Source organism: Capsicum annuum, chromosome 10, assembly GCF_002878395.1.
Source record: "Capsicum annuum cultivar UCD-10X-F1 chromosome 10, UCD10Xv1.1, whole genome shotgun sequence".
Lineage (NCBI taxonomy): Eukaryota > Viridiplantae > Streptophyta > Magnoliopsida > Solanales > Solanaceae > Capsicum > Capsicum annuum.
In genome coordinates, this window is record NC_061120.1 from 206965514 (window position 1) to 206992960 (window position 27447).

The window sequence follows — 27447 nt, forward strand, 5'->3', positions numbered from 1 at the left end:
AGAATTGATCTTCTTCCTGATACTCAGCCCATTTCTATTCCTTCTTACCGTATGGCCCCTGCAGAACTTAAGGAGTTGAAAGAGCAACTCAAAGATCTACTAGATAAGGGTTTCATAAGGCCCAGTGTTTCTCCTTGGGGTGCTCCTGTGTTATTTGTGAGAAAGAAAGATGGCTCTTTGCGTATGTGCATTGATTACCGCCAACTGAATAAAGTCACCATAAAAAATAAGTACCGCCTTCCGAGAATAGATGATTTGTTTGACCAATTGCAAGGTGCAAGTTATTTCTCAAAGATAGGCTATCATCAACTCAAATTTAGGGAGTGTGACATCCCGAAAACCGCTTTCCAAAATCGTTATGGCCATTTTGAGTTTCTTGTTATGTCTTTTGGGTTAACTAATGCCCCAACAGCTTTCATGGACCTCATGAATCGAGTGTTCAGATCATATCTAGATATGTTTGTCATAGTGTTCATCGATGATATACTGGTGTACTCCCGTAGTGAGGATGAACATTCTGATCATCTCCAAACTGTCTTGCAAACCCTTAGAGATCACAAGTTGTTTGCCAAGTTCAGTAAGTGTGAGTTTTGGCTAAGGTCAATTGCTTTTCTGGGTCATATCATTTCTTCCGAGGATATTAGAGTTGATCCTCAAAAGACCGAAGCTATTAGAAATTGGCCTAGACCTATTTCTCCGACTGATATCCAAAGTTTCTTGGGTTTAGCTGGCTATTACCATCGTTTTGTTGAGGGTTTCTCCTCTATAGCGTCTCCTATAACTCGGTTAACCCAAAATAAAGCGAAGTTCTTGTGGTCTGAATCTTGTGAGAAGAGTTTTCAGGAGTTGAAGACTCGACTCACTTCAGCCCCTGTTTTGACTTTGCCTGGTGGTGTTGATGGTTTTGTGGTGTACTGTGATGCTTCAAGAGTTGGGTTGGGTTGCATATTGATGCAGAAGGGTAAGGTGATAGCTTATTCTTCTAGATAGTTGAAACCCCATGAGAAAAATTACCCCACCCATGACCTTGAGTTGGCTGCTGTTGTGTTTGCTTTGAAAATCTGGAAACACTATTTGTATGGTGTCCATGTTGATATTTTCACTAAGTATGTGTTTATCCAGAGAGAATTGAATCTTAGGCAGAGACGATGGTTTGAATTGTTAAAGGACTATGATATGAGTGTGCTGTACCATCCGGGAAAGGCCAATATTGTGGCGGATGCCCTAAGTAGAGTGTCCATAGGTAGTGTTTTGTATGTGGTAGAAGGTAAGAAAGATTTAGCTCGTGATGTACATCGTTTGGCTAGATTGGGGGTTAGGTTCTTTGACTCTGCTGAAGGTAGTATAGGGGTTCAGAGTAGTTCCGAATCCTCCTTGGTTTTGGAAGTAAAGGAAAAGCAATACTTAGATGCTAGTTTGGTCAGACTGAAGGAGTTAGTCAAGGACTAAAAAGTAGAGGTTTTCTCCCAAGGGGAAGATGGTGTGTTGAGATTGTAGGGTATATTGTGTGTCCCAAATATTGATGATCTGAGACAGAGGATTATGGCTGAAGCGCACGGGGCGCGATATTCTATTTATCCTGGTGCCACCAAGATGTACCTAGACTTGTGGGAAATCTATTAGTGGAGTGGTGTGAAGAAAGTTATAGAAGAATTTGTAGCTAAGTGTACAACATGCCAACAGGTTAAGGTTGAACACCAAAGACTTGGTGGTATGATACAAGAGTTTAGTATTCCCACTTGAAAGTGGAAAGAGATAAATATGGACTTCGTGATTGGTTTACCTCCTTCCCGACGCCATCATGATTCCATTTGGGTTGTGGTTGATAGGTTGACTAAGTCTGCTCATTTCTTGCCTGTTCATACTTCATATACTGCTGAGGATTATGCTAGATTGTATATCTGAGAGCTAGTCAGACTGCATGGAGTTCCCTTGTCTATCATTTTGGATAGTGGTACTAAGTTCACTTCGCAGTTTTGGAAATCTTTTCAAAAGGGTCTTGGTACCTAAGTGCTTTTGAGTTCTGTTTTTCATTCGTAGATCGATGGTCAGGCTGAGCGGACCATCCAGACCTTAGAGGATATGTTGAGAGCTTGTGCACTTGACTTTAACGGAAGTTGGGATGATCACTTACCGTTGATAGAGTTTGCTTACAATAACAGTTTCCACTCTAGTATTGGCATGGCTCCGTTTGAAGCCTTATATAGGAGGAAGTGTAGATCACCCATAGGTTGGTTTGAGGTGGGTGAAGCGGATTTGAGTAGTCCTGATTGGGTATTTGAGGCTATGAAAAAAGTTAAGTTGATTAGGGAAATATTGAAAACTGTGCAGAGTCATCAGAAGTCATATGCGGATGTTAGAAGGAGAGACCTTGAGTTTGAAGTTGGTGACCTAGTGTATCTGAAATTTCATCCATGAGGGGGGTGAAGAGATTTGGAAAGAAGGGGAAGCTTAGTCCCCGTCATGTTGGTCCTTACAAAATTCTTAGCCGTGTTAGTAAGGTAGCTTATGAGGTCTAGTTGCCTTCCGAGTTGTCCTCTGTTCATCCAATATTCCATGTCTCCATGCTTAGAAAGCATATTAGCGATGCTGTGGTAGTGGATTTCTCTGTGAGTTCTGAAATTCAAGAAAATCTTTCTTTGGATGAGATTCCTGTTGAGATTCTTGATTTCAGTGTCCGAAGACTAAGGAACAAAGAAGTTCCCTTGGTCAAGGTGTTATGGAGAAACCAATTTGTTGAGGGTGCAACTTGGGAAGCTGAGGCGAATAAGCGATCCAAGTACCCGCACCTATTTTATTCTTGAATGATGATTACTCTGTTGATATTTGAGGGTTATTTATGGAAACCCCGTTGATTTGTGTTGAACTGAATGAAAATGACTCAAAGGGTTAGCTTGGGGCTACTCGTAGCCTCAAGCACCGTATGATGCTCCGGGACCCGTTTTCTGGGGCATTACAGTGATGATGCGAACAAACGACGGAGGGGGTGGTGGTGGATTATATGTATCAATCATAAGTAAATTGAACAATCAGTTGTTAAATTTTCAACGAGAACGATCAAAGTGGCGGTGGTGGTGAGAACGAACGACGGAGCGGGTGGGATAGCCAAGGTGGCGGTGATGATGCATACGAACGACAGAGGATGTGATAGTGGTGGATAATATGTATCAATAGTATCAAAACATACATATGTATCAATCATATGTATCAAGTAAAGCCGAATTCCATAGCACCGGATGAAGATCCACGATGAGCAAAGCCGAATTCCATAGCACCGGATGAAGAACAACTTGTCTATACTGAGTAGATCTTTATAGCTTGAGCCTGTCAAAACAATCCTTGGTAGTATACTTAAATTGTTGTTGATGTATTTGTTGAGATCTGTACCCTAACAATTTGTTTACATTTCATTTATTCGTTGACTTATTTCAACTAATTTATGAAGGCTTCGATTTATTTTATTTTGTCTACAAATTTTATTTATTTCTTAGATTTGAACTTATTAATTGAAAAGGAATACTAGATTCAAATATTGCAACAGATAATGTATCTGTTGAAACAGACGATGCATCTATTGGAAAATTCGAACTGATTTAGACATATATTGCAACAATTAGGTGATTTGTTGGAATTTATCAAATAGGTCTTCCCACTATTGAAACAGATGGACTTTAGATAAAAACATCAAGATAATGCAACAGATGACACATTTAGACATATGTTGCAACAGATGGACTTTATCTGTTGCAATAGATGACACATCTATTGGAATAATCGAACAGATTTATACATATGTTGCAACAGGTAGGTTATCTATTGGAATTTATCAAACAGGTCTTCCCACTGTTGCAACAGATGGACTTTAGATAAAAACATCGAGATAATGCAATAGATGACCAACCTATTGCAACAAATAAACTATATGTCAGAACAGGTAGGATAACGATGAAGAATCTGTTGCATTATAAAAATTCAACTATCGTTGGATATAAAAAATTTCCACTACATGTAAAAAGGTTAAAGTGAATTGAAATAAAAAAGGCACAACCCATCGATGGTGTTCAGTTCAAACACCTAAAATAAAATAGGCATCAAGTAGACATGTTCATTTTAAAAACGTAAAATAAAATAGGCATCAAATGTGTTAGTGTCAGTCCTGGCACATTTCGCTGACTTGCCGTCACTTGACCCCCAACGGTCATTGTCTTATATATTCATCTTCCTCTTAAAATTTAACCATAAATTCCCAAATCTTTTTCTTCATCGTCATCTTCTTTTATCTATCCAAAGGCTTCAAATTATTACTTTCATTTTTTTCAACTGACCTTGACAATGTCGAGCGCATCTTTCACTGTCTTTTGTGATAAAGATTTTTGATATTATAGGTGCGGTCATGATGGTTTATGCTCATATTTTTGTGTCAAGTTTGGGGAAGGGTTCAAGTTTTTGGCGGCAATGTAAATTCCAATAGTGATTGGACCGCTTTTAATGGCGCAATGGACTTGTTGAAAGGCCTTCGAAGCCTCGCACTGCAACAAATAATGATGGATCTAATAGAAATTTCCCTGGTCCAAATTTATATGGATGGGTTATTGGAGGAGACTATTATACAGCAGAAGGTGTTTGGGAGAAAACCTGTGTGGGAAGAGGCAGGTTGAGAAGGTCATATATCATCTTTGTACTTGTTTAAGAGGATACACAGGGTCGAAAGGAAAGTGTAGCAAAATTAGCTTATGAAATTGACATGAAAAATGAAAAAATTGGATGAGATGCGAATGTGAAAGTGTATCCAAAAATGAAAATCCATCAGTCGTTGAAGAAAAAGAAGAATGGTCAAGAGGAATTGACCTTGTGTATCCTTTTAAACAAGTACTAAGATGATATATGGCCTTCTCAACCTTCCTCTTCCCGTACAGGTTTTCTCCCAAACACCTTCTACTGTATGATAGTCTCCTCCACCAATCCATCCATATAAATTTGGACCAGGGGAATTTCTATTGGTTCTATCGTTGTTTGCTGCATTGCGAGGCTTTGGAGGCCTTTCAAGAAGTCCATTGTGCCATTAAAACTAGTCTAATCACTATTGGATATTTACAATGCTACCAAAAATTTGAACCCTTCCCCAGACTTGACACAAAAACATGTGCATGAATCGTGTTATTAAATTGTAACGGGGTATAGACATCATTATCTTGGAACCCTTTGGCCTTATCAGTTCGCACCTATCAAACTAAATTGTACAATTCAGGATCTTGTTTGAAGGATCAGTGTCTAATCATCGGTAAAAAACTGCATTCACAAAATCATTGCACTTTATGTGTCTTCGCGGTAGCCTGATCAATAATATACATAACTCGCATGCATGAAAATGGGATCCATTGCACGCATCTTATTCTTCCTACCCCATCAGGACATGTCAGTATTGTTTATTCATCTACACGAATGTGATGATTATTAAAACGAAGGTGTGAAGAGTCATGACTTTTTATCTTAACACGTTCAAAACAGCTGATGAATCGAAATCTCCATCTGTTGCAACTAACGAATCAGCTGTTGGAAGAAATCAAAATATCTCCTCCAAACATATGGTCCATCTGTCGCAACAGATAATCTATATGTTACAACATACGGTAAATCTGTTGCGATAGACCTGACTTTTTTTTAATTAATCTGCACGCATGTGATTACTTCTTTCTAAATATGTTTGTTTCAATTTAGTTTTCCTATTTATAAAATCAAGAGAATTTTATTATACTCTTTCAAGATTGCCCCTATTATTAAATGACTACATAAAGTATATTATTCACATTTATACTTTCTAATCATAATTAATAAGGCCAATTTGGTAAAACAATCACCTAATTTATATTTTTATTAATTGGTGTGCCAAGCCCATGGGCCCCAACTAATACGTAACGGAGGGACTATTAAAAAGAGGTGAAGACTTTTTATCTCGCACATTCAAAATAGCTAATGAATCGAATACTCCATCTGTTGAAACTGAAACTAATGAATCAGCTGTCAGAAGATATCAAAACATCTCCTCCAACTTATACATACTATCCATCTGTTGTAACAGATAATACATAAGTTGCATCAGATGTCTTATTTGTTGCATATACAAACCATCTATTGCAACAGATAGTAAATCTATTTTGACAGCCGTCTATTGTACATTCAATCCGTCCATCTATTGCAGCAGATGCTAAATCTATTAAAAATGCTAGACGATCTGTTGCAACAACTCAATAATAATGAATTTTATCGAGTCTCAAATCGTTATGAAAAGGTAAGAAGTAATTAGTGTAAAAGAAAAAGTCACAACTTTTCACAGAAAACAAAATTCCACCAATTTGAATGTAATTAATACAATGGAGCTGAACAGTCTTGCCTTTTAGCCTGACATGTCCAGATTATATTATAGGTCCCTCAATTTTCATTCAACTCTATTTATTTCTTGCATTTTTTCTTTTCGTGTGACATCTTCAACCACTTCTCTTCAAAGAGCATATTCCTTTCTCGTTGAGGTAAGTTTTTTTCTTGCGTAAATTTACAAGTTGGTCGTATACGTTGTATTACATTGTGAACATTTTTCTTTACATTTGTCAAATCATGCGTGTTCTAGATATAGATGATCCTTTTCCGAACATTGCTATTCTACGCGACACAGTGCAGAAACTTCAAAGGCAGGTTAATGACCTGCAGAGCGAGTTGGCTGTGAGAGCGACAATGTTCAGAGAGATGTAGAGGCTGATGAGAGCCCTGCTGCTGCGAGTTGATTGGCCGGCTGTCATTAATGATGATGATGATAATAATAATAATTAGAATGTGTTTTTTCTTTTAGCGTATGTATTTTAATTTTTCTATATTGGATCTATACCTAATGTATTTTATTTTTTATTTAATGAAAAATTTACTTTTAGTCAGACTTTGGAGTTTTAATTCTTATTCAATTTTCATTCTGTTTTCTTCTAATCTAATACATGTTAACATGTCGATGGTTGGAGGCAATGTTAAATCCAGTAGCACTAGCAATTTTGGCTTTTGAGTTCTTTCAACAGTTGGAACCGATTGGTCATCTGTTGGGTTTCAACAGATTATCCATCTGTTTCAACAAATTTTCATCTGTTGGAGGAAAGCATTCCAGTTGTTTGTGCAACTGTTGAGAATAATTGTGGTTTGCTGTATTATTTAAGTTCATGTTTTGCCTCATTTTATTGATGCACAAGTTATTTAAAAAAAAGACATTTTATATATAATAAATGATAACATTAGGTTCACAATAATGAGTTAAATATATAAAAGTCCACAACAAACAAACAAACAAACAACAACACAAGTTTCTGCAATTACAACGATCGTGGTGGATTATGATTCGGGTATGTAGTTCTTTTGTGGCCAGCGTTCTTACATATGGAGCACTTGTTTCTTCTTGATGAAAATGATTCTCCAACTCCACACCTCCTTTTATATGGCTTTCTTTTCGGTTTGATAGTGCTCGGGTCAATATATGGAGGAGGTATTAATCTCCCCATAAGCTCTACTGGAACAACTCAAGATTCTTCGGGAGGCACCAGAGTAATATGGCCACTATATGCCATTTCATATTTTTCCACCGAATAATATTGAGAGGAGTGCTCGTAAACTTCAGGTCCATATTTATGGCCGTATTGAGATCGAAGGGCTTCCATAGCATATGGACAAGGTATTTTGTCCAAGTCAAAAACTCTACACGTACAAGATCTTGTTTGAAGATCGACCGCGGAAGCATCACCATGACCGGTGATACAGAATTTGTAATCTGCTATTTTATGAGAGAATAACCTATTCCCCAAACTGATGTTCGTTGATATTTTCTTTTCGATTTCGAGAACAAATTGGATTTTTTTTTCCGGGCACTTGAACTGCACACGCCTTTCGTTAAAAAAATTGCTATATTTCTCGCTTATTTTTTCAAACATAGCCTTGATGGAAAACAATGAATTCACCGATTCAGCTATGTTTGATGTCATAATATTATACCTATAGAAAAGAATCACTTAGTACGACATCAAACTAAACTTGTAAATCAAACAAGACATTAAATTCATAAGAATGTACCTATTTGCTGGACAGAATGCCCGGCTCCATCTCTCAAAACCGACACGTGCAAGAAATTCTGCTACCTTGGGATTCACATCCGCTATTTGATTGAAATGGTCTAAAAACTTCTCTCTACTATATGCTTTAGCTGCTCTATAAAAAAGGGTGACGACCTTTTCATTGTGATAGTTGTTTCGAATGTTCTCTCCAAGATGCCTGATGCAACAACCAATGTAAGCTGAAGTGAAGAAAAGTGAACCCATCTTTGGAATACTTGGATGCCTATCCGTTACAAAACACAACTCTTTGATATCTTCGACGCAGCGTCGCAGTTGTTCAAAAAAAATCCATAAGAGGCATCACATTCCTTGTCCGCTACACAAAAAACGACAGGAAAGATGTGATTCTCCGCATCCTGCGCCACCGCCGCTAGTAGAACTCCATTATACCTGCTCCTCAAGAATGTACCGTCGACGGCTATGCCTTTTCTCAAATGTCTAAAACCTTGAATCCAAGCACCATAGGATACAAAAAAGTACTTGAACCTTCCGTTTTCACCCAGATGCAATGTCATCTTACTTCCGAGATTTGTGGACTCAATCATGTAACGGTAAGAATCCAAGACTTCATACCCATGCTCGAGTGTCCCCCGAACCAGGTCCTAGGAAATCCCTATGGCCTTATATACCTTCTAATAACTGACCAGGACACCTAAATCCGTAAGGAGTTGATTGGCCATAAGCCTTGTTGAAGGGCCTTTGCCATCGGGGAAACTACTCCTATAATATTCACCGAGGACCTTTGCCGTGGCGTGAGGATTTTGGCCCGAGATGTGCTCTGAACCACATGTGTGATGCTTTTCATGTTTATGAATGACGAATCTGTCAGAACTTGCGTACTTCACCGCTCTCAACCACCACTTGCAGTTCAAATTAACACATTTGAAGCAAAAGACACTGCTTGAATTAATCACCTTCTTTATTCTGAAATCTTTTTTCATGCAAGAAATAAATAAAGTTTTAGATAGTACATTCTTGTCCTTGAATGACATTTCAATAAAAAAGCCGGTCCCGTCGTCTTGAAGATTTCTAGATTGTGTCGATTGAGAAGAACTGCACATCGTATTGGTCGCATCAACGGGCGTAGGTGTTTGATCATCATCTGGAATATTCATGTCTAAATCATCCAACCTATCATCAAAGAAGTCTTCTTCTTCTTCTTCTTCTTCTACTTCTTCTTCTACGTTTTGGTTCTCATTCTCTCTCATCTTTTCAACCATGTACACCCTTAACACCCGCCTGGTTGAATCACTTAGATAAGAACGCAACCGAACCTGAACGGTTATCTTGAAAGGCAGTACCCTCTGATTTTCAAAGGAGCTTTGCATGTAGCTGATGGAGAATTTTTTCGGTTGACAATTCAGTCCACAAAAGCTGATGATTATGTTTACAAAATCATCATACGAAACACACTTTGGACTGTCATAACTATCATCTCTAGCATTTCACCCTCCTTTCAATGCCAAACATATCGATTGCTTTTCTCGACCCAATGACCATGACAATCCACCCCTATTGTTATTAATCCCTCCATTAGTGGTACCTAAATAAAGTCATTTGTTAAAAAAAGTTGATAGTGATTTCATAGTGCCGTGAATGAATCCCAATAGATGTGTTATATGTTGCAACAAGTAAGTGATAAGTCGCAACAGATTCTTACCTGTTGGGATTCATATTACGGGTCTGAATATTTGTTGCAACAGATGAATTGCCTGTTGGAATTGATGTTATAACTAAATCACCTTTGAAGCTGATTCCAACAGATGAGTGATAGTTGCAATAGATAATTAACCTGTTGCGATAGATGACTTAACTAATGCAACAGGTTATTAATCTGTTGTAACCTATGTTGGAATTGTGTTCAGGTTCTGTTGCAACAAGTAACTAATCTGTTGCAACATATATGTCAAATATTACAACAGATGAGCCATCTGTTTAAACATGAATCCAACATATCAGTCTTCCTTTGAAACAAATGTCTCATCTGTTGCAACAAGTGATTTATCTGTTTAAACAGATGGATTTTATGTTGAATTCATGATTGAGTTCTATTCATTGTTGGAAAACAACAACACAATAGTAGTTACCCAGATGAAAAATTCAACTAAAAATCATAATTTAACTTACCAATGTCTCCTATGAAGTACTGCCAAAGTGGAAAGTGATGTTAGAAACAAAATTTGACCTAAGAAATTGGTCAAATAGCAACAGTAGCGGTAACAACAACAACAAGAAATGGTCAACAAGAACAAGATGAAGATGATAATGAAGTAGAAGATGATGATAATGAAGCAGAAGATGATGAATGAAGCAGCAGTAACAATGAACAACAAAAATCGCTAAGAGAGAGAAATCAACAAAGGGTGAGAAGAGAGAGAAAGACACCTTTTTTTCCTTCCGTTTTTTGTTATATAGGCTAACATTTGGATCAAAGTATAAATTTAAAAATTTGTGGGTTATTTTTAAACTTTCCCAACTTTCTTAATTCATAATAAAGTAATTGTCACCTCCACCTAATAATTAAGACTTGTGTCACCTACACCTCATTTTAAAACTCTTTTGTCACCTGTGGCCCAAACCCCCTACTTAGTAGGCGTTTGACCATGAAAATAAATAAAAAATTGGATTTAAATTTGGAGTTGTGTTTGATCATAAATATAACTTGGAGTTGTTTTTAAATTTTTGTGAGAGAAGTGAGAGTGAAAAAAAAAGTAAGAACTAGTATAACTTATCTTCATGTTTCCAAATACAACTTGGAGTTACTCCAACGCCATTTTAAAATAGGATAACTTACATAAATCCCTGAATTTTTAAGTGATATTTACGTCTTATCTCGATTTTTTGAAATCATGATACATATGTTATAATGTGATACATATAAAAAGTGATACATTTAAAACTGACTAGATATTTATTTAAGCAAGTAATAGATTCTCTTTATTCTGTGGAGCAAATCACGCATAATCAGTTATACAATGAATTAATGAGATTCACAAAATCAGCAATAACTCAATTAATGGTATTTACCAATCGAAAATTGTTAATTCACGGCTCCGTTGAATACACGTGGCTCTATACTTATAGCCGCTGCCGTCAACTGTCTTCTGCTCTTACCAAATGCTCCATCACTTTCGGAAGCACGGTATAATTCAAATTCTTTGCTTCAATCTTTTGTGGTGTAATGGTAATTATGTTCCAAGAATAGATTTTTAGCTAGTAGTTCCTTTTCTAATACTAATCTTTTCTTAGTTTTCCACATGTGACCTTTGTTTTCCAGGTTCTAGCTGCCGATACTTTAGTTTCTGATTGGCTACGATGAGTCGCCGAAACACTGATGCCGAAATTGATAACATCTGACTGACGACGCTGGTTTCAATAAGTCCAACATAGAAGTAAGTGTTCCTTCTCGAGTTACGTAGCAATGGGGCAATCATGGAGTTGCAGACTAGTACGACATCGTCGATGGAAGTGAATGAAGAAGAGAAGGAGGAGAGGAGGAATTATTATTTGAATACGTGATACATCTGAAAATCTGAATTATTATTTGACGGCGGAGGATTACTATGTGATACATCTGAAATATGTGTGATACATTTGGTTGTATTTCGATAATCTTTATATGATTCATATTAAATGTTTATGAAAGTTCTGTCATTCATATTAATATTGTTTGCATTAGTTTAAAGAGGTTATCTGTTGTATTAGTGATACATTTTTATAGTTGAAATAAATGTATGTATCACCAATAATCTGACCACAAATGTATCACTCATATATTGTCAATACAAATATATCACCAATAATCTAACAGCAAAATGTATCACTCATACACTGTCAACAAACCCATATACTGATAACAAAAGTATCATTCATATGAATCACCGTTACACTATGAAAATGTATCCAGAAAATTAATATTTTTATATATGTATCAATCGGATTAACAAAAAAATATGTATCACTGACGAATTTCATACTAATATTAACTTAAAAATTTGTGAATAACTAAATAAATTTATATATGTATTAATTGACTTTTTTTTAAAAAATATTGGGAGAGATTTTAGGGGAGGATATTGTTTAAAAAGAAAAAAATTAGTTGCATGCTTTAATGAAGGATAGCAAATCGGGAAGGAAGATCCTTGATTTAATATAATGATGCGACCAATTCCAATTTGGTGTTGTCCATTTAGTGATTTCCATGTTTGGACTTCGAAAGAGGCTAAGTTGGCAGTTACGGCGGTTAAGACGGCAGCGTTCGAGAGATTGTATGCGGGGTTAGGAGAGAAAAGAGGGGAAAAAGGTTGTTTAGGCTTGCAAAGGCTAGGGAGAGGAAGGGTCGTGACCTCGACCAGGTGAAGTGTATTAAGGGGAAGGATGGTAGAGTGTTGGTGAAGGATGATCACATTAAGAAGAAATAGCAGTCGTACTTTGATAGGTTATTGAATGACGAAAGAGAGAGATATTGTGTTAGAGGAGATGGAGCACTCAGAGGACTATCGTGATTTCAGTTATTGTAGACATTTTAAGGTAGAAGAGGTTAAAGAAACTGTTCGCAGGATGCGTAGGGGTAGGGCGACGGGGCCTGATAAGATTCATGTGGACTTTTGGAAGTTTTCTGACGAAGCGGGCTTAAAGTGGTTGACTGAATTATTTAACGACATTTAAGTTGACAAAAATGCCCGAGGCTTGGAGGTGGAGTACAATGATCCATCTTTATAAGAACAAGGGTGACATTCAGAGCTGCAATAACTATACGGATATTAAGTTATTGAGCCACACTATGAAGATTTGGGAGAGAGTGGTTGAGTTGAGATTGAGAAGATAGTGTCTATCTCAGAGAAACAGTTTAGATTTATGCTCGGGCGCTCGACGACGGAGGTGATTCACTTGGTGCGGAGATTGGTGGAGCAGTATAGGGAAAGGAAGAAGGATCTGCACATGGTGTTTATCAACTTAGAAAAGACGTACGACAAAGTCCCTAGGGAGGTTCTTTGGAGATGCTTGGAAGTGAGCCAGGTCTCCGTGGCGTATATCAGAGTAATCAAGGGCATGTATGATGGAGCCAAGACTCAGGTGAGGATGGCGGGAGGAGACTCAGAGCATTTCCCTATCGAGACAGGGTTGCACCAGGGATCTACTCTTAGCATGTTCTTGTTTGCTTTGGTGATAGATGTGTTGACGCGGCGTATTCAAGGAGAGGTGCCTTGATGTATGCTTTTTGTAGATGATGTAGTTTTGATTGATGAGATGCGGGGGAAGGGTGTGTGTGTGTGTGAATGATAAATTAGAGGTGTGGAGACAGACCCTTGAGTCTAAAGGGTTCAGGTTGAGCAGGAGCAAGACAGAATATTTGGAATACAAGTTTAATGACTTGAGGCAGGAAGACGAGATGGTAGTAAAGTTGGACTCCCAGGCGGTGTGTAAGAGGGATAGTTTCAAGTATTTTGGATCCATGATTCAGGGGAATGGTGAGATTGACGAGGATGTCTCCCATCGGATTGGGGCGGGATGGATGAAGTGGAAGCTCACCTCGGGGGTGTTGTGTGATAGGAAGGTACCGCCTAAGCTTAAAGGCAAATTCCACAGGGTGGCAGTCCGTCCGGCCATGTTGTATGGAGCGGAATGTTGGCCAGTCAAGAACTCTCACATTCAAAAATTGAAGGTGGCGGAAATACGGATGTTGCGTGGGATGTGTGGGCTTACTAGGGGTGACAGAGTTGAGACTATTTAGGAAAAGGTTGGAGTGGCTTCAGTGGAGGACAAGATGCGAGAGACCCATTTGAGATGGTTCGGACATGTGAAGAGGAAGGGCACGAATGCCCCGATTCGTAGGTACGAGAAGCTTGCTTTGGATGGTTTCAGGCGGGGTAGGGGTAGGCCAAAGAAATATTGGAGAGAGGTTATCAGGCGGGACATGGAGCAGTTACAGCTCACAGAGGACATGAACATAGATAGGAAGATCTGGAGGACGCGGATTTAGATAGAAGGCTAGTGCCATTTTGGGTCACTGGGGTAGGGCATTACTTGGTAGGGTATTATTCTTGTTATGACACCTTGTTGCATGCTTTATTACGAGTTTGTTTACTGCTCTTTGATTATTATTCCTTGTGGGTGGCGTAGGTATGTACTGTCATCTTGTTCCATGCCTTATTAAGGATTTGTGTATTATTCCGTGTCTTGAGCCGGAGGCCTATCGGAAATAGTCTTTCTACTTCTCCGGAGGTAGTGGTATAGACTGCGTACATCTTATCCCCCAAACCCCACTATGTGAGAATATATTGGGTTTATTGTTGTTGTTGCATGTTTGGACTTTGAATGTTGGAAATTTTACATCCTGACATTTTATTGTAAATACTTATTTTTAAAAAAAATAAAAAAATATGTGTATAATTTGGAAGAGATTTTACGGAAGATAATCTTTGAAAAAAAAATATCTTGCATGAGTTAGTGGTAGAGTAAAAATAGGCTGTGAGATTTTGTTGATATGTATCAAGAGTGAAGATGAAAATCGAAATTTAATGTAAATTTCAAAAAAGTAAAAGATATTGACTAATATAGTTTCTTAAGTTTGGAATTTGTGTAATTTATTCTTTAAAATAAAGTGAAAAAATTTTCCCAAAAAAAGTAAAAAGTTCTGGATGCAGCCTTTCATATACTATTTATTATGTTCGCCTTACAGACTAGTGCATTTCTTTAGTAATGGCGTAATGGCGTCCTTATTGCCTGGGGTGACACATTCATGTTGCAAGTACACATGGAGACCGACCCAAATAGACCTCTTCAGTAGGCGTGCGGTTGTCGAGTTATGCATTGGGTTGGTAAGCTTCACTCCTTTGTCCGAGGGTTTGGAATAAGACCGGCATGTATGTAGATGCAGATGATGGGTAGGTCGTGGCCCTATACCAGACATGTGATAGACCAATATTATATGTTAGTATGTTCTGTATGGCCTTGCTATATTAGCTGCTGTTATAGATTATGTCCTTGTTGATCGGCCTAGTACATATACCACTGTGTTGGTTGTGTTGTTCACTTGTTATATGCAGCGGCCTTGCCGATCCTGCTCAAATTATATTTTTCCTTAGTTATTCGGAAGGCTTAGATTGTACAGGTTCTTATTGTGTGCTCGCTTAGGTAAGACATTTGGTGTCGATTGCACGTTCCCAAGTACATTGCACAATGAGCTACTCAACAAGTGTTCTAATATATAAACAACGATAATTTAAGTAGTGTTTTGACACATACACGACTACCTGTTCCATTGGTGATAGGAGTAGTTATTTAGTTAGCTAGTAGCATATTGCTGAGTCAGCTGTATAGGTTGTTAGACAATGATTAGTTAGTGACAATAAGCTGTAAAATAGAGTGTTCTAGAAGAGAGGTAGTTATTAGATATTTTTGTATCATTTTCACAGCCTATATAAGGCACAACAATCAGATTGTAACACAAGTTTAAGAAACAGTTATAATTTTGATCCTTCTCCTCTTCTTAGCTCCATCAATGGAGTCTTACCAAGTATTTTCACAAGTAGGTAAAAAGGAACATCTTATAAGTAGTTAAAAGTGAAAAAAAAAAAGTAGTTAAGGTATGTTTCTGATCATTTAACTCTAAAAAAAAAAATGAAAAGCCAGTCAAAGATCACCTGTCCAATCAGCATATTCTCTCTGCCCTATGATGTTAGCTCTGAAATCTGCTCTGCGTATAATCAAAAACCAAATGCAAGAATTCAAGGCAAGTGATATAGCTGATTGAGGCGCATGCCACAATAACTTAATGATTCATAACGTAGTACTATTAACTACAGCAACAGAAACAAAGTTTGGCTGAATGCTTCTTTACACAAAAAAGATGGAACCTTTGCTCATGTGGCAACTAAAGAAAAGACATTTGACGGAATTGGGATCGGCTGCTGCTTTTGATAACACTTGCTCCTGAATAAATAACAGGAGTTGTATTTTTCTAAACAAGGAAATCTGCGTCCGAAAGTTCTAGCACTTTGTGCAGTCCGATTGGTTTTACACCAGGCCGGAACGCGTTCTCTTCAATGTACCTATGACATAATTTAACATCTTATTAGGATTTGCACGAAGCCAAACAATGCTCAGTAGCAAAAAATGAACACTCACATTTCCTTTAAGAAAGGGTGCTTGTAGAAGGCATCTGGAATCCTCCCAGAAAACTGGTTGTGATCGAGATACCTGAAATCAGATTCAGTTTCAGACATGTTCTACAGGATCTCACTCATTCACATGCAGACATCAAATATCAAATGCATGCAGAACTATTTTTCTTTTTGGTGCAAGATCTACCAGTAAACAATCAAGAAGAGTGAATGAATGATTTGTATCACCAGAATAGTCAAGGACGAAGAATGTTAAAAATAAAATAAAATAATAATAATAATAATAATAATAAACAAAAGGAAGCACTCGCATCCACAACAGAAAGGACATTTGGGCTTTAAAGAACATCTAGCATTTTGCAAGGAAAATTGGTCATTAGTTTGCATTTAAGTTGCTAGCTTTAAGGAACATCTAGATTTAAAATTCTAACTCGGACTTGGTGGTTAGCTTTCTAACCTTAAATTTACAGTTTCTTATTCCAAATCAATAATGTACTACCAGAAAAGTCTCGCTAACAACTAATTAATATCTCTTTTTGCATGCTATCTATTGAAATATTTATGGATTATTGCAACCTTATCCAAGAAGAAACCCATGGACCTCACAAATTAACCTACCATTTTCAGAAAAACAGTTGCTTTGGCTGGTTTTGGGAAAATATTCCTTATCAGTTACCACTTCCATTGGAGCGAACTTGTGCTGAGCGGCGGTTCACGGTTCAAGCATCACTTTAACAACACTAACAACCACTTAAATGGAGAAGGCGCAAATTTCAATTCATGTGGTTTAGCTCTAACACCAACATTTTGAAGGAAATATTGTGATAAAAGGTTTTTCGATTGGAAATATATGGGTTAAACTTCAAAAATAAAGTTTTCCATTTCCAATACGACATATCTTGAATAGGGATACGTATCTGACACAAACAGATCGTCTCTTAACATTCTTCGGTTGTTTGACCCATTAAAATGCAGTCCTTCCCGTATGATCAAACGCTCTCACTTGTACAAAATAGTGACTCGTAATTTGGGGGATGGAGGGGAATGTATATGTTGAACGACCAAGTACTTTGGAAGAAAGAAGAATATGGGTAGGAGATGCAACGGATCTTAACAAATAGGTGGAAGATCGGGTATGCCTGCCTATAGATTTGCATGCATCACTGTTCATATTTTTCTGAATTATACACTACTACAGTTTTTTCTACAAGTTGTACCAATGAAATTTTATGATTTAATAGACAATCTTCTTGAATTGAAGTCCAACACGTCACCTGCGCGTCTCTATACCAGTGTGTGCTTGCTATATAGCTCAGCGGAAATCTTGAGTACATGGGAAGTCTTTCTTACAATTAAAGTGGATCGTGTGTTTTGGTGCTGATATTAGAACCTATTAGGATGAGAAGTAGCACACTCGTGCATCTAATTTCATCAGACAGTTTCTATAATTCTATTCATTACTACTTGTCTGAGGAAAACATCACAGATAAGGTCCAATAAGGTCAGACAACAAGCTCCAAGACCATCTACTAACGTCTTTGTTACAGCATCCGCAAATTGCACAATCCTCAAAATTTATCTCCTTGGAAAGAAAAGACCCTTGCAAGACCAAATTAGCAAACTAACCCCAAGTTCATCGACTAATGTTGTAGTTTTAATCAAAGCATCCTTTTAACTTGAATAATCCTCAAAATTCATCTTTTTACAAAAGAAAGATCCTTGAAAGACTGCACTCATTAGACAATCATTGGGACATCACATCCAGTATGCTAATATTTTTATAGGTAATAAAACAATTTATTAATTAACAGAAAACAGCACTAAACTAGTGCAAGGTAATACACAGGTCCCCGATCATATCTAACATGCATCTAAATCATGCACAAAGACCAAGTTGCACCAAAAAGCTATCAAAGAAGGAGATCCAAAGTTAAGACTAACAAAGTTTCTGTATTTGCCTTCGAAAATTCTGTCCAAACTGTGCACATCCAGTATAATTAATGAGTAGATAAGAGCATAGAGAAAGACTTACAAATAAGTTAACTTGGGAATATGAGCAATGCTATATGGTATAACTCCTGTCATCCTATTGTAGGATAGATATCTGTAACAACCAGAGCAATCAAATTAAGCATAATGACATAGGATAGATATCTGTAACAACCAGAGCAATCAAATTAAGCATAATGACATTTATTAACTACTACAGGAGAAATTATCTATTTTCAACCCAAAAGACCAGAAAAATCAAGGAGAAGTTTCTTCTCGGAACTTACAAGATCTCCAAGTTCGTCAAATTTGCAAGTTGTGCGGGAACACCTCCAGTAAGATAATTATTATTCAAGTATCTGCACGTTACAGCATATGTTAAGTCCTTGAATTAGCATATAATCCATAACACTAGCAGTAGGACAACTTCAAGCGATTGGACACTAAAAGAATAATCAACTTACAGGTTGCGGAGAAGTGGAAAGCATCCTTCAATACGTATGAGTTCTCTTATAGTTCCAACCAAACGATTGTTACCAACATCCCTGGAATTGGATGAGATCACGGTGACATCCATGTCCGACACAGGTTCCATATGCTAAAGTAGACAAGAAGTTAAGATGGTATCTTACAGGTGTCGAAGATGCTGTAAGGTACCCAGTTCAGGTGGAATTCGTCCAGTAAAATGATTTTCATGTAGATGGAGATAACGAAGTTCAGGAAGATTAGCAAGCTCCTTAGGTATTTCCCCTTTGAAATTATTAAAACTTAGGTAGCTGAAAAATATACATCAGTTATTACTCTATAACAGCAAAATCGATCTGTGGATAAAGAGCACAGATAAAGAAGCTGAAAAGGCACTCACAGATGTGTTAACTGCTTTAGTTCACCTATTTCAGGTGGAATGACATCTTGCAGCTTATTCCACCTAACATTTCTGGTAAAAAGAATCAAGAAAAGGAACTAATCAACAGTGCAACATTATAACACACCAGGAAATAGACGATACCAAGTATAATTTCACCATAGTATGTTGGGTAAGAAAAGCAATAATAAAAGTAATTTCAAAGTTGACAACATTTTGGGACAAAGTGCAGGTTCCTATGGATAAAAGAAAAAACTTACAAGTTAGGTTAAAAGGACAAAAGAAAGTAGATGTTGAGATATACATCTAACACAATCCTAAAAGAATATAAAAAGGCCTTGTAAGTTAAGTGACATCTCCTATTGATAATAAACATACTCTGTTTTTGTTTTTAGAAATTAAACCGATGAGTACTTATCTTCTCAGCTGAAAATTTATCTTTCTTCTTCGATGCGACCCCACTCCCTTTTTTGGGATTAATCATTATCAGGTAGACAAGAAAAATCCATTTCATCTCGATAAAAAAGCCATGTATGTAATCACTTTGTACAGCACAGTTGAATCATATTAAAACCGCCTAGCTAGATTTTAACAAGATAAACACATGTTATCCTGAAACTGGAGAATCAGGCTGTTCGGAGACAGCATAAGCTCTCAACATAAATATCAGTATGTAAAAGCTACTGAACATTAGATACTTCAACAGGAGTACACAAGTAAAGGATTATACAATATTTTAAGACGCTTCAAACGCCCAATTTGGGAAGGAAGAGGGCCGGTCAGCTTGTTATTATGCAGATCCCTGTCATATGAAAGAATACTATGGATTAGTAAGGTTCGAATGAAATCAAAAAGATCCAACAGTACAGGCACAATCGTCCACCAACTATTGCCTTAAATAGTAGTTTCAAATTTGAAAACAACGTCTATGCACATAATAGTTAACTCCCAAATTTTTCTTGGATAATAACAGTAAACACCCAACCAAAACAATTCTTCGAGTTGGTTAATGAACAATTATGACGAAAGGGTATAAAACATGTTAGGGCAATTTCTCAGTTTGGATGAGGTCAAAAAATCTTTAAATAGTAGCTAAAGCTATGTAGAAACTAGATTCCAGTACAAAGCCAAAGAGACAAATCTTACAGTCTAGTGAGATCCAATAAATTAGTGACGGCAGTAGGAAATGGACCAACAATTGAAACAGCATAAACTTCCCTGCAAGTGGTAAAATTGAAAAGAACATTGTGAAAAAAAGACAAGAAAAGGATATTTCAATCGGTGAGTAACTAACTACTTCGAACTGGTGGCGCAACACTTACAATTCAGTAACTACTCTATAATCACCCTGTGTGGAACATGTAACACCTGACCATGGAGGTAAATCACCATCTCCACAAGGATCATCTCCAACCCATGCATATACCACTCTCCATCCAAGAGATGCCTTAATTTCATTCAAAGCTTTCACTAGAGTCATATTCCAGAAGTTCAAATTAGTCTAATGGAAAAAAGTGTACATTCAAGTACTACAACTTATTTTTTCCACGAATGCAAACAATGCCTTAAACTGTCTAAAATGAAAATATTAACAGAGAGTGTTACAATTTGAACTCCACAACATTTCCAACAACACTAAGAGTAGAGCGCAAAGCTATTAACCTTGTGGTAATGGGCTCAAGCCCTACGGCGGACATTCTTATTTGATAAAGAGCATACAAATATTCATGATTATTATATACTTACTTATATATAGTTTAAGTAACTAACACTATATATCATGGAGTTGTATTTGATTGACATTTATTGAATGATAAATCAGTGCAACTTTCTGAGGATAGCTACACTTATCTGTAACAACTAGAAAATAGAATCCTACGAGCAAAAACAGGAATTTTTTTTATGGTTAATGACACTCCAAGGCACTGATTTAGTTTATTGATTGCAGGTAATAGATACTACATTGTACATATCAAGATTATACATCAAATGAATAGCTATTCCTCAACAAAATCAACAAACTGCAAAGCTTGAATTCCTAAACCAAGCAAATAGACATTCAGAAGAAAAAGAAATTCTAGTAATAAAAGATGGAAACACAAGAAGTTGAACATAGAAACAGCATAAAATCTTCCACTCAAACTACATAAACTTGAACTTAAAGCAGCATAAAATCTATAAAATTCAATTATACTATAATTGCACTTAGAAACTGCAAAAAAAAATCTATATATTCCAATTACTTCCAGGAAGGCCATAAACATGCAGTTAGAAAGAAGATAATGCATAAAATCCAATTATTTTTGCTCAAACTATAAACTTTATCTAGGACTACATAAAGTCAATAAAATCCACCAAAACATTCACTCAAACTATAAGCTTTCAACTAGAAATAACATAAAATCTATACAGTTCAATTGTTTCTGCTGAAACTACAAAACTTCACTAGTAACTGCATATATCTATAAAATCAAATTATTTCGACTGAATCTATAAACTTGCACTTGGAGGCTGCAAAAAAAACTATAAAATTCAATTATACTAATATAAAATCCAACCACTACAACTCAAAAAATGAACTTGCTTCTGAAACCACATAAATTCCATAAAATCCACTTTATTTCCACTCAAAGTACAAGCTTGCACTTTGAAATTGCATAAGATCTACAAAGTTCAATTGTTTTCACATAAACTACAAAATTTCACTAGAAACTACATATTAATCTATATAATCCAATAATTTTCACTCAACAAACTTGCATTTAGAAGCTAGATAAAATCTAGAAATTCAATTACTTCAATTCTAGCTATAAAATCCAATTACTTCCATTAATAGTATAAATCTCTGAGATCTATGTAATTACTTTCACTGGAACTACAAAAATTTCACCTGAAACTGCACTGAGAAGCTGGATAAAATCCACAAAATTCCATTATTACAACTCAAAACTATAAAATTCAATAGCATCCACTCAAAGTAATAGCTTGCACTTAGAAATTGCATAAGATCTAGTAATTATTCTCGCTGAAACTTAGGTTTATTTACTAAAAACTGCAATATATCTACAAAATCCAACTGTTTTGAGTCAAAGAAAAAAGGGTGTAAAAGGAAATGGATGGAAATGTACCGTCACGCTTAAGGGTTTTAGAGTGAACGAAAAGGCCTTGGATCAACGATAACGACAAGATCAGTATAAATACTGAATGTAGGCGAGCCATTTGAATGGTTAATCACCTTTAGCGAGTCCAATTTTTGAATCAACGCAGACCTATATGTACATTATTATACGAGAGATGATGAAGTGAATAAGAAGATCTGTGTGTGAAATGAATTCTCAATTTGGCAATGGTAAAGCGCGTCTGTGGATTTCACCTAAATATACATTCTCAATTATTTTAGACCCTTATGGCCATGAAATTACTTTTTTCGAAATTAGAAGTTGAAAATGAAAGAAAGTTGGAGTTGGAGTTTTATTTGATTATAAATATAAATTAAAGTTATTTTTAAAATTTTGTGAGAGAAGTATGAGTGAAAAAGATGAAAATAAGTAAAAAAAATTTTCACTTTTTAAAATAATTTTTTGAAGTGGAGTTAGAAAATTCATGATCAAACGGAGCGTGTTTTCACTTTTTCACTAAAATGAAATAATTTTCTAAGAAAAAAAAAGAAAAAAAATTCTATGACCAAACGGCTACCTAATCCGAAATTAGAGATACTGTTAAATTCAAATATTTACGTGGTGGTTTTGCTTCTTGAGACTCATAAAAAAAAAGTTTTTAAATAGGAGTACAAGTCATCTTTACTTTTTATACTAGATTAATGTACATGTTTTGTACGTGTATTTCATGCAAGATCATCTCGATAAAATTATTGATTTAAAGCTAAATTTTAGTCTAAGGTCTTAAAAATATAAATATACATAATAAATAAAAAATTAATGTTATTTTTTCTCGTTGTTCCATAATTATTGTTTTTAGCGTAGTATTATATTCCACATAATAATATTATTAATAATAGTGAGGATTGTTTCAAGTTAATAATACGTTAGCCATGCATTTTTAAAATATTACCTTGGATGGTTTTGTAAATTGTTATAAAGATTTGAGTAGTTTAATTCAAAGTTTCAAAATATTTCAATTGAATAATGATAGCTTTTTTAAATTATATTCAATATTGTCAAAAAGAAAATAAAATTATAAAATAAATTAACAATTTTTGAGGCTTTGAGACTTGGGGGTTTGGATCACAGGTGACAAAAGAATTTTAAAATGAGGTGTAGGTGACACAAGTCTTAATTATTAATTGGAGGTGACAACACTACCAGAAATTACCCCTATGACAACGGTTTTAAAAATCGTTGCGATAGGTACAAAAATCGTTGTCATAGAGCTACCGCAACGGTTTTGTATGCGTTGCATATGTGGGCGTTGGGATAGGCCTATCGCAACGATATTTGCAACGGTAACAACAACCGTTGCAATAGGTCTATCTATTGCAATGATTTTTGCAACTCCTATAGAGACGGTTCAAATTATCTATTGCAACAGTTGAGAGATGTTGCAATAGACTCTTTTGCAATGGTGAAGAACCGTTGCAATAGATTCTATTGCAACGACAAAAAAGCGTTGCAATAGGGTTGATCTTTTGCAACGATTTTTCACTACCTATGTCAACGATTTTTGACACCTATTGCAACAATTTTTGAATGTTTTGCAATATTTTTTTGCCACCTATTATTGCAGCTAGTTTAAATACCAATTGATATATATATATAGAGAGAGAGAGAATTATATTAATACATAATTATATATACACACATCACAACAAAATCTTTCATTAATAATTCAAATTAAAATATCCAACAAACTAGTAATCTAAATCCAAAAGCAAAATGTTAAAGTCAAACGGTCATTAGTTTTCCCATAAAGTATCAAGTTCGAGTAGCGATAAGTTTCACAAAATTCAATATAAAAAAGATCAATACTAAAATATCTATCAATAATTCGAAAATTTTCTCAAGTAAGGTCAATTTCTTCATCACTTTCTTTATCTCCTCCTTCATTTTAAACATCTATAAAAAGAGAAAAAATAATCTCAATTAGTACTTAAATGACAACATATTTAATTTTCAATTAGAACATAGAAGAACAAGTATAAATAGAGAATAAACAATCTTAATAGCAAATGAATAAATTATTTATACAAATTAGTAAAAGAAATATAATTCACGAAAATGAGAAAGAATGAACATACAAATGAGAAAGAATCAAAGAATCAGCTCACTCTTTTCACACCACCTGTGCCTCTAAATCTGTCCAGCTTCACTAAAATCATCCCATCCCTTAATAATACCCTTTCATAAACCTCATCAACAGGGAACAAGAGATAGATCTACTATCTTACAATTTAGAACAAGAGCTAGATCTACTATGTTATCAGTCTTTGCTGTTAAATCATACAATGTTGCTGTAATTCTTGCTCAAAAATGGAATTAGAACTTAGACCCTCCACTGGTTTGTAAAATGTGATACCAGTTTTCAAAGGCAAACCCAAGCAATTATTTTCTAAAAATGTTCAAATATATTCAAAGCTTATAATTAAAGTAGTCCAAAAAAAATTGTTTTAGAAAAATTTTGTAAGTATATCACAGCATATTCCCCTGTTTCTAGTTGCTCATTAGTAGTGAAGCTTCATCTTTGAAAAGAATTAAGCATACCTGTTTTGTTCCATGCCGCGAGACCCAACTAAGCCAATTACTAACACGATGCACATGGGTATCTACACAAATCCCTTCAACTTTGTTCCAGGCCATAATCATAACCTAAGCACAAAAATTTAAAAATAACTTGGAACGTGCAGGGAAAGAAAATGAGAGAAGCATAATTTCCTACCAGGTGAGCTATCTTCGGACCAACACCTGAAAGTAGAAGTAAATTATCCAATGTACTAGGAATGTCTCCATCATATTTATAGATACAAATCTTTGCAACTTGTTTAAGTTGTCGAGCCTTTCTTGTGTAAAATTCAACCTAACAATAAAAGGTTGTTTAAGTAGTTCAGAGTGAGGGAAAATCAAGCTCTTTATGGTGGCTTAATCATCTTTATCCATTGTCTCAGCACTCAACAGACCATTTTCGAGGAGCCGTTGTGTCGCTTCTACAGATTCAGAGGACTTCATTAAATACCAACAAGAAGTCAGACAAGAATATCAATGCCTCATAAAATTACGGAGCACGTTCAATGAAAAAAGTAATATCTGACTTCAAGTTATCATCTCCCCAGAAGGTAGATGCGGGGGCCGGGGGGAGCAATTTTGCAAATCAAATATTGGTATTTTCCTAGCTATACCATTTTGACTTCTTTTTTTATGACAAGTTAGTCTACGAGGATGAGGGTGATGATCATGATGACAATAAATAGAACTTAGTTAGTAACATGACATAACGGTAGTTTTAGTGCACCGCGCTGACCTTTTTTTCAGTAACCTCTAAGATAGAAAGATGAAAAAGTTTCTGTATAGTTTACTAACTCATTCAGAAGAGACAGAGCCTATCGCAAAGAGAACATGAATATATACCTATTATAAAGAGATAGCCACGTTATTAATGAGCATCATATAGCTGAAATTGCCTACACTTGCCATGTGTAACATGACCCTTGGTCTGGCTTGATAACAATGAACCAACCAGTTCAGCAAATCTTCTTTCCTGATGAGATTGCAAATAGAAAAAATGAAACGAAATTAGTAATCAACATCAGCATCACGCCCTTCTAGAAACTACAAAATAACTAAGTTAATACGATCAACAATGAATAACATCCTAGCAAGAAGTGTTAAAACATTATACAAGCGTACTCATAAAAAAGATTTAAATTGCTTCATTTAATTTTCAATTTCACTTGTTGTATGCTACATCTAGACTTTCCATTATTTATATGTTAAAAATGTCATTCCTACAAGGCCATCTTGTCAAGCAAAAGCCTAAAGAGCAACAAGTTGAGTTTGTTCCTAAAAGGAGTCTAGAGGAGTTTGATGCCAGAACATTTCTACAAGCCAGGAATCAAGTACGCAAAAATGTATGCACCTTAGGTTGAAGAGAATTCATCCCTTCATCCGTGTCAATGGAGTCCGCAGGTGCATGTTCTACCGATCTCATTCTGTGTATTCCTTCAATGACCCTTTCCCAGTTGGCAGGAGATTGTACTGCATCAAATTTGTCAAATTTTAGTCTTACTATTCATAAAGAACAGTTGCAAACAATTTAGAGATTAAAGTCCTTTTTATTTCAATAACAGAATCAAGATTTCTAAATGGAGATATAGCTAATAAATAAACGTGCAACATTTAATATTTATTTGAAAATTAGAACAACAAAAAAAATAAGGAAACAAAAATTGTCATGGAACTCACTTGACTGAGAATAAATATGGTCATTTTTCTTAGCAAAATCTTCAATTTCTGGATGCTTGAGAAACTGCAACAAGTTTGAAAAAAGACATGATTTGTTTCATCTCTTTCAATGTTTCAGGGTTGAGCGGTAGCTAAATGTGCTGAGGGTCAATCGAAAATAACCTCTCTACCCACAAAGTCAGGGGTAAGATCTGCGTACACTCAACTATAGGACTCCCCAGAGCCAAGGTTCGTTGATTTTGGGTAGAGTATAATGGAGTATGTGCTTAAAGTCTAACATAATGTGTCACGCTTGACCAAATAATACTATCTATTCTCCTACATTACAAGCAAATGAAAAGTTCCACATGATATATAAATCACCTGGATCATATAGTTCCAGCATGTTAGTTCCAGAATTTTGACATAAATTCTATGTGATCGAATCACCCTTATACGTAACTGAAACATTAATACATGTTGCAGGAAGAAAGAAAAATCTAAATGGAACACATAGGCTTCTTGTTCCTCTCAGTCTAGCCAATTATTAACATCAGACTTAGATACAAAACTAAAGGAAAAGAATACCCTTCTGGCGTTCCAACACATACCTCTGTGCTTCTTGACATCAAAATTGTAACTACAAATGCATACCATTTTCGTTTTCTTTTCTAAAACTAAAAACTAGAATGAATGAATCTAATAATTGAATGAATCCTTTGACTTGGTTAGTCCTCCTTGCTTACAAGAATGAAGTACCATTCCCCTTTAATTTTACCCCAATACTAGAGTTTTAATCATCAGATTTAGGTAAAGCTATGACTTCCAGTTACGTGTTAAAAGCTAACTCCACTAGCCCACCAAACTTTTGTCGATCATACAGATATTAGCACCTAAACTACAAATCACATCACATTCGATGTCATTTTACATCT

General features: G+C 35.8%; 1 protein-coding gene and 1 pseudogene across 1 annotated transcript; both read right to left on the bottom strand.

Annotated features, from left to right (window-relative positions):
- Positions 1 to 15862: 15862 nt before the first annotated feature.
- Positions 15863 to 22574, bottom strand: LOC107843622 (probable leucine-rich repeat receptor-like protein kinase At1g35710). Its single transcript, XM_047397255.1, has 11 exons — positions 22250 to 22574; positions 20444 to 20591; positions 20268 to 20339; positions 19852 to 19923; positions 19122 to 19193; positions 18889 to 19032; positions 18721 to 18801; positions 18544 to 18615; positions 18300 to 18371; positions 16272 to 16343; positions 15863 to 16195 (listed from the first exon to the last, which is right to left on the bottom strand). Exons 1-11 carry the CDS (start codon positions 22338 to 22340, stop codon positions 16105 to 16107), a joined length of 987 nt encoding a protein of 328 aa, XP_047253211.1. The 5' UTR covers positions 22341 to 22574; the 3' UTR covers positions 15863 to 16104.
- Positions 22575 to 24787: 2213 nt separating this feature from the next.
- On the bottom strand, positions 24788 to 27169 carry LOC107844586 (annotated as a pseudogene).
- Positions 27170 to 27447: the final 278 nt, after the last annotated feature.

Coding starts and splice junctions, on each gene's coding strand:
- LOC107843622 (XM_047397255.1), bottom strand. CDS start 22,340: ATGGCTCGCCTACATTCAGTATTTATACTGATCTTGTCGTTATCGTTG. Junction 18,616..18,720: donor TTTCCACTTCTCCGCAACCT/GTAAGTTGATTA, acceptor TGTAACGTGCAG/ATACTTGAATAATAATTATC. Junction 16,344..18,299: donor ATTCCCAAGTTAACTTATTT/GTAAGTCTTTCT, acceptor ATCTGATTTCAG/GTATCTCGATCACAACCAGT.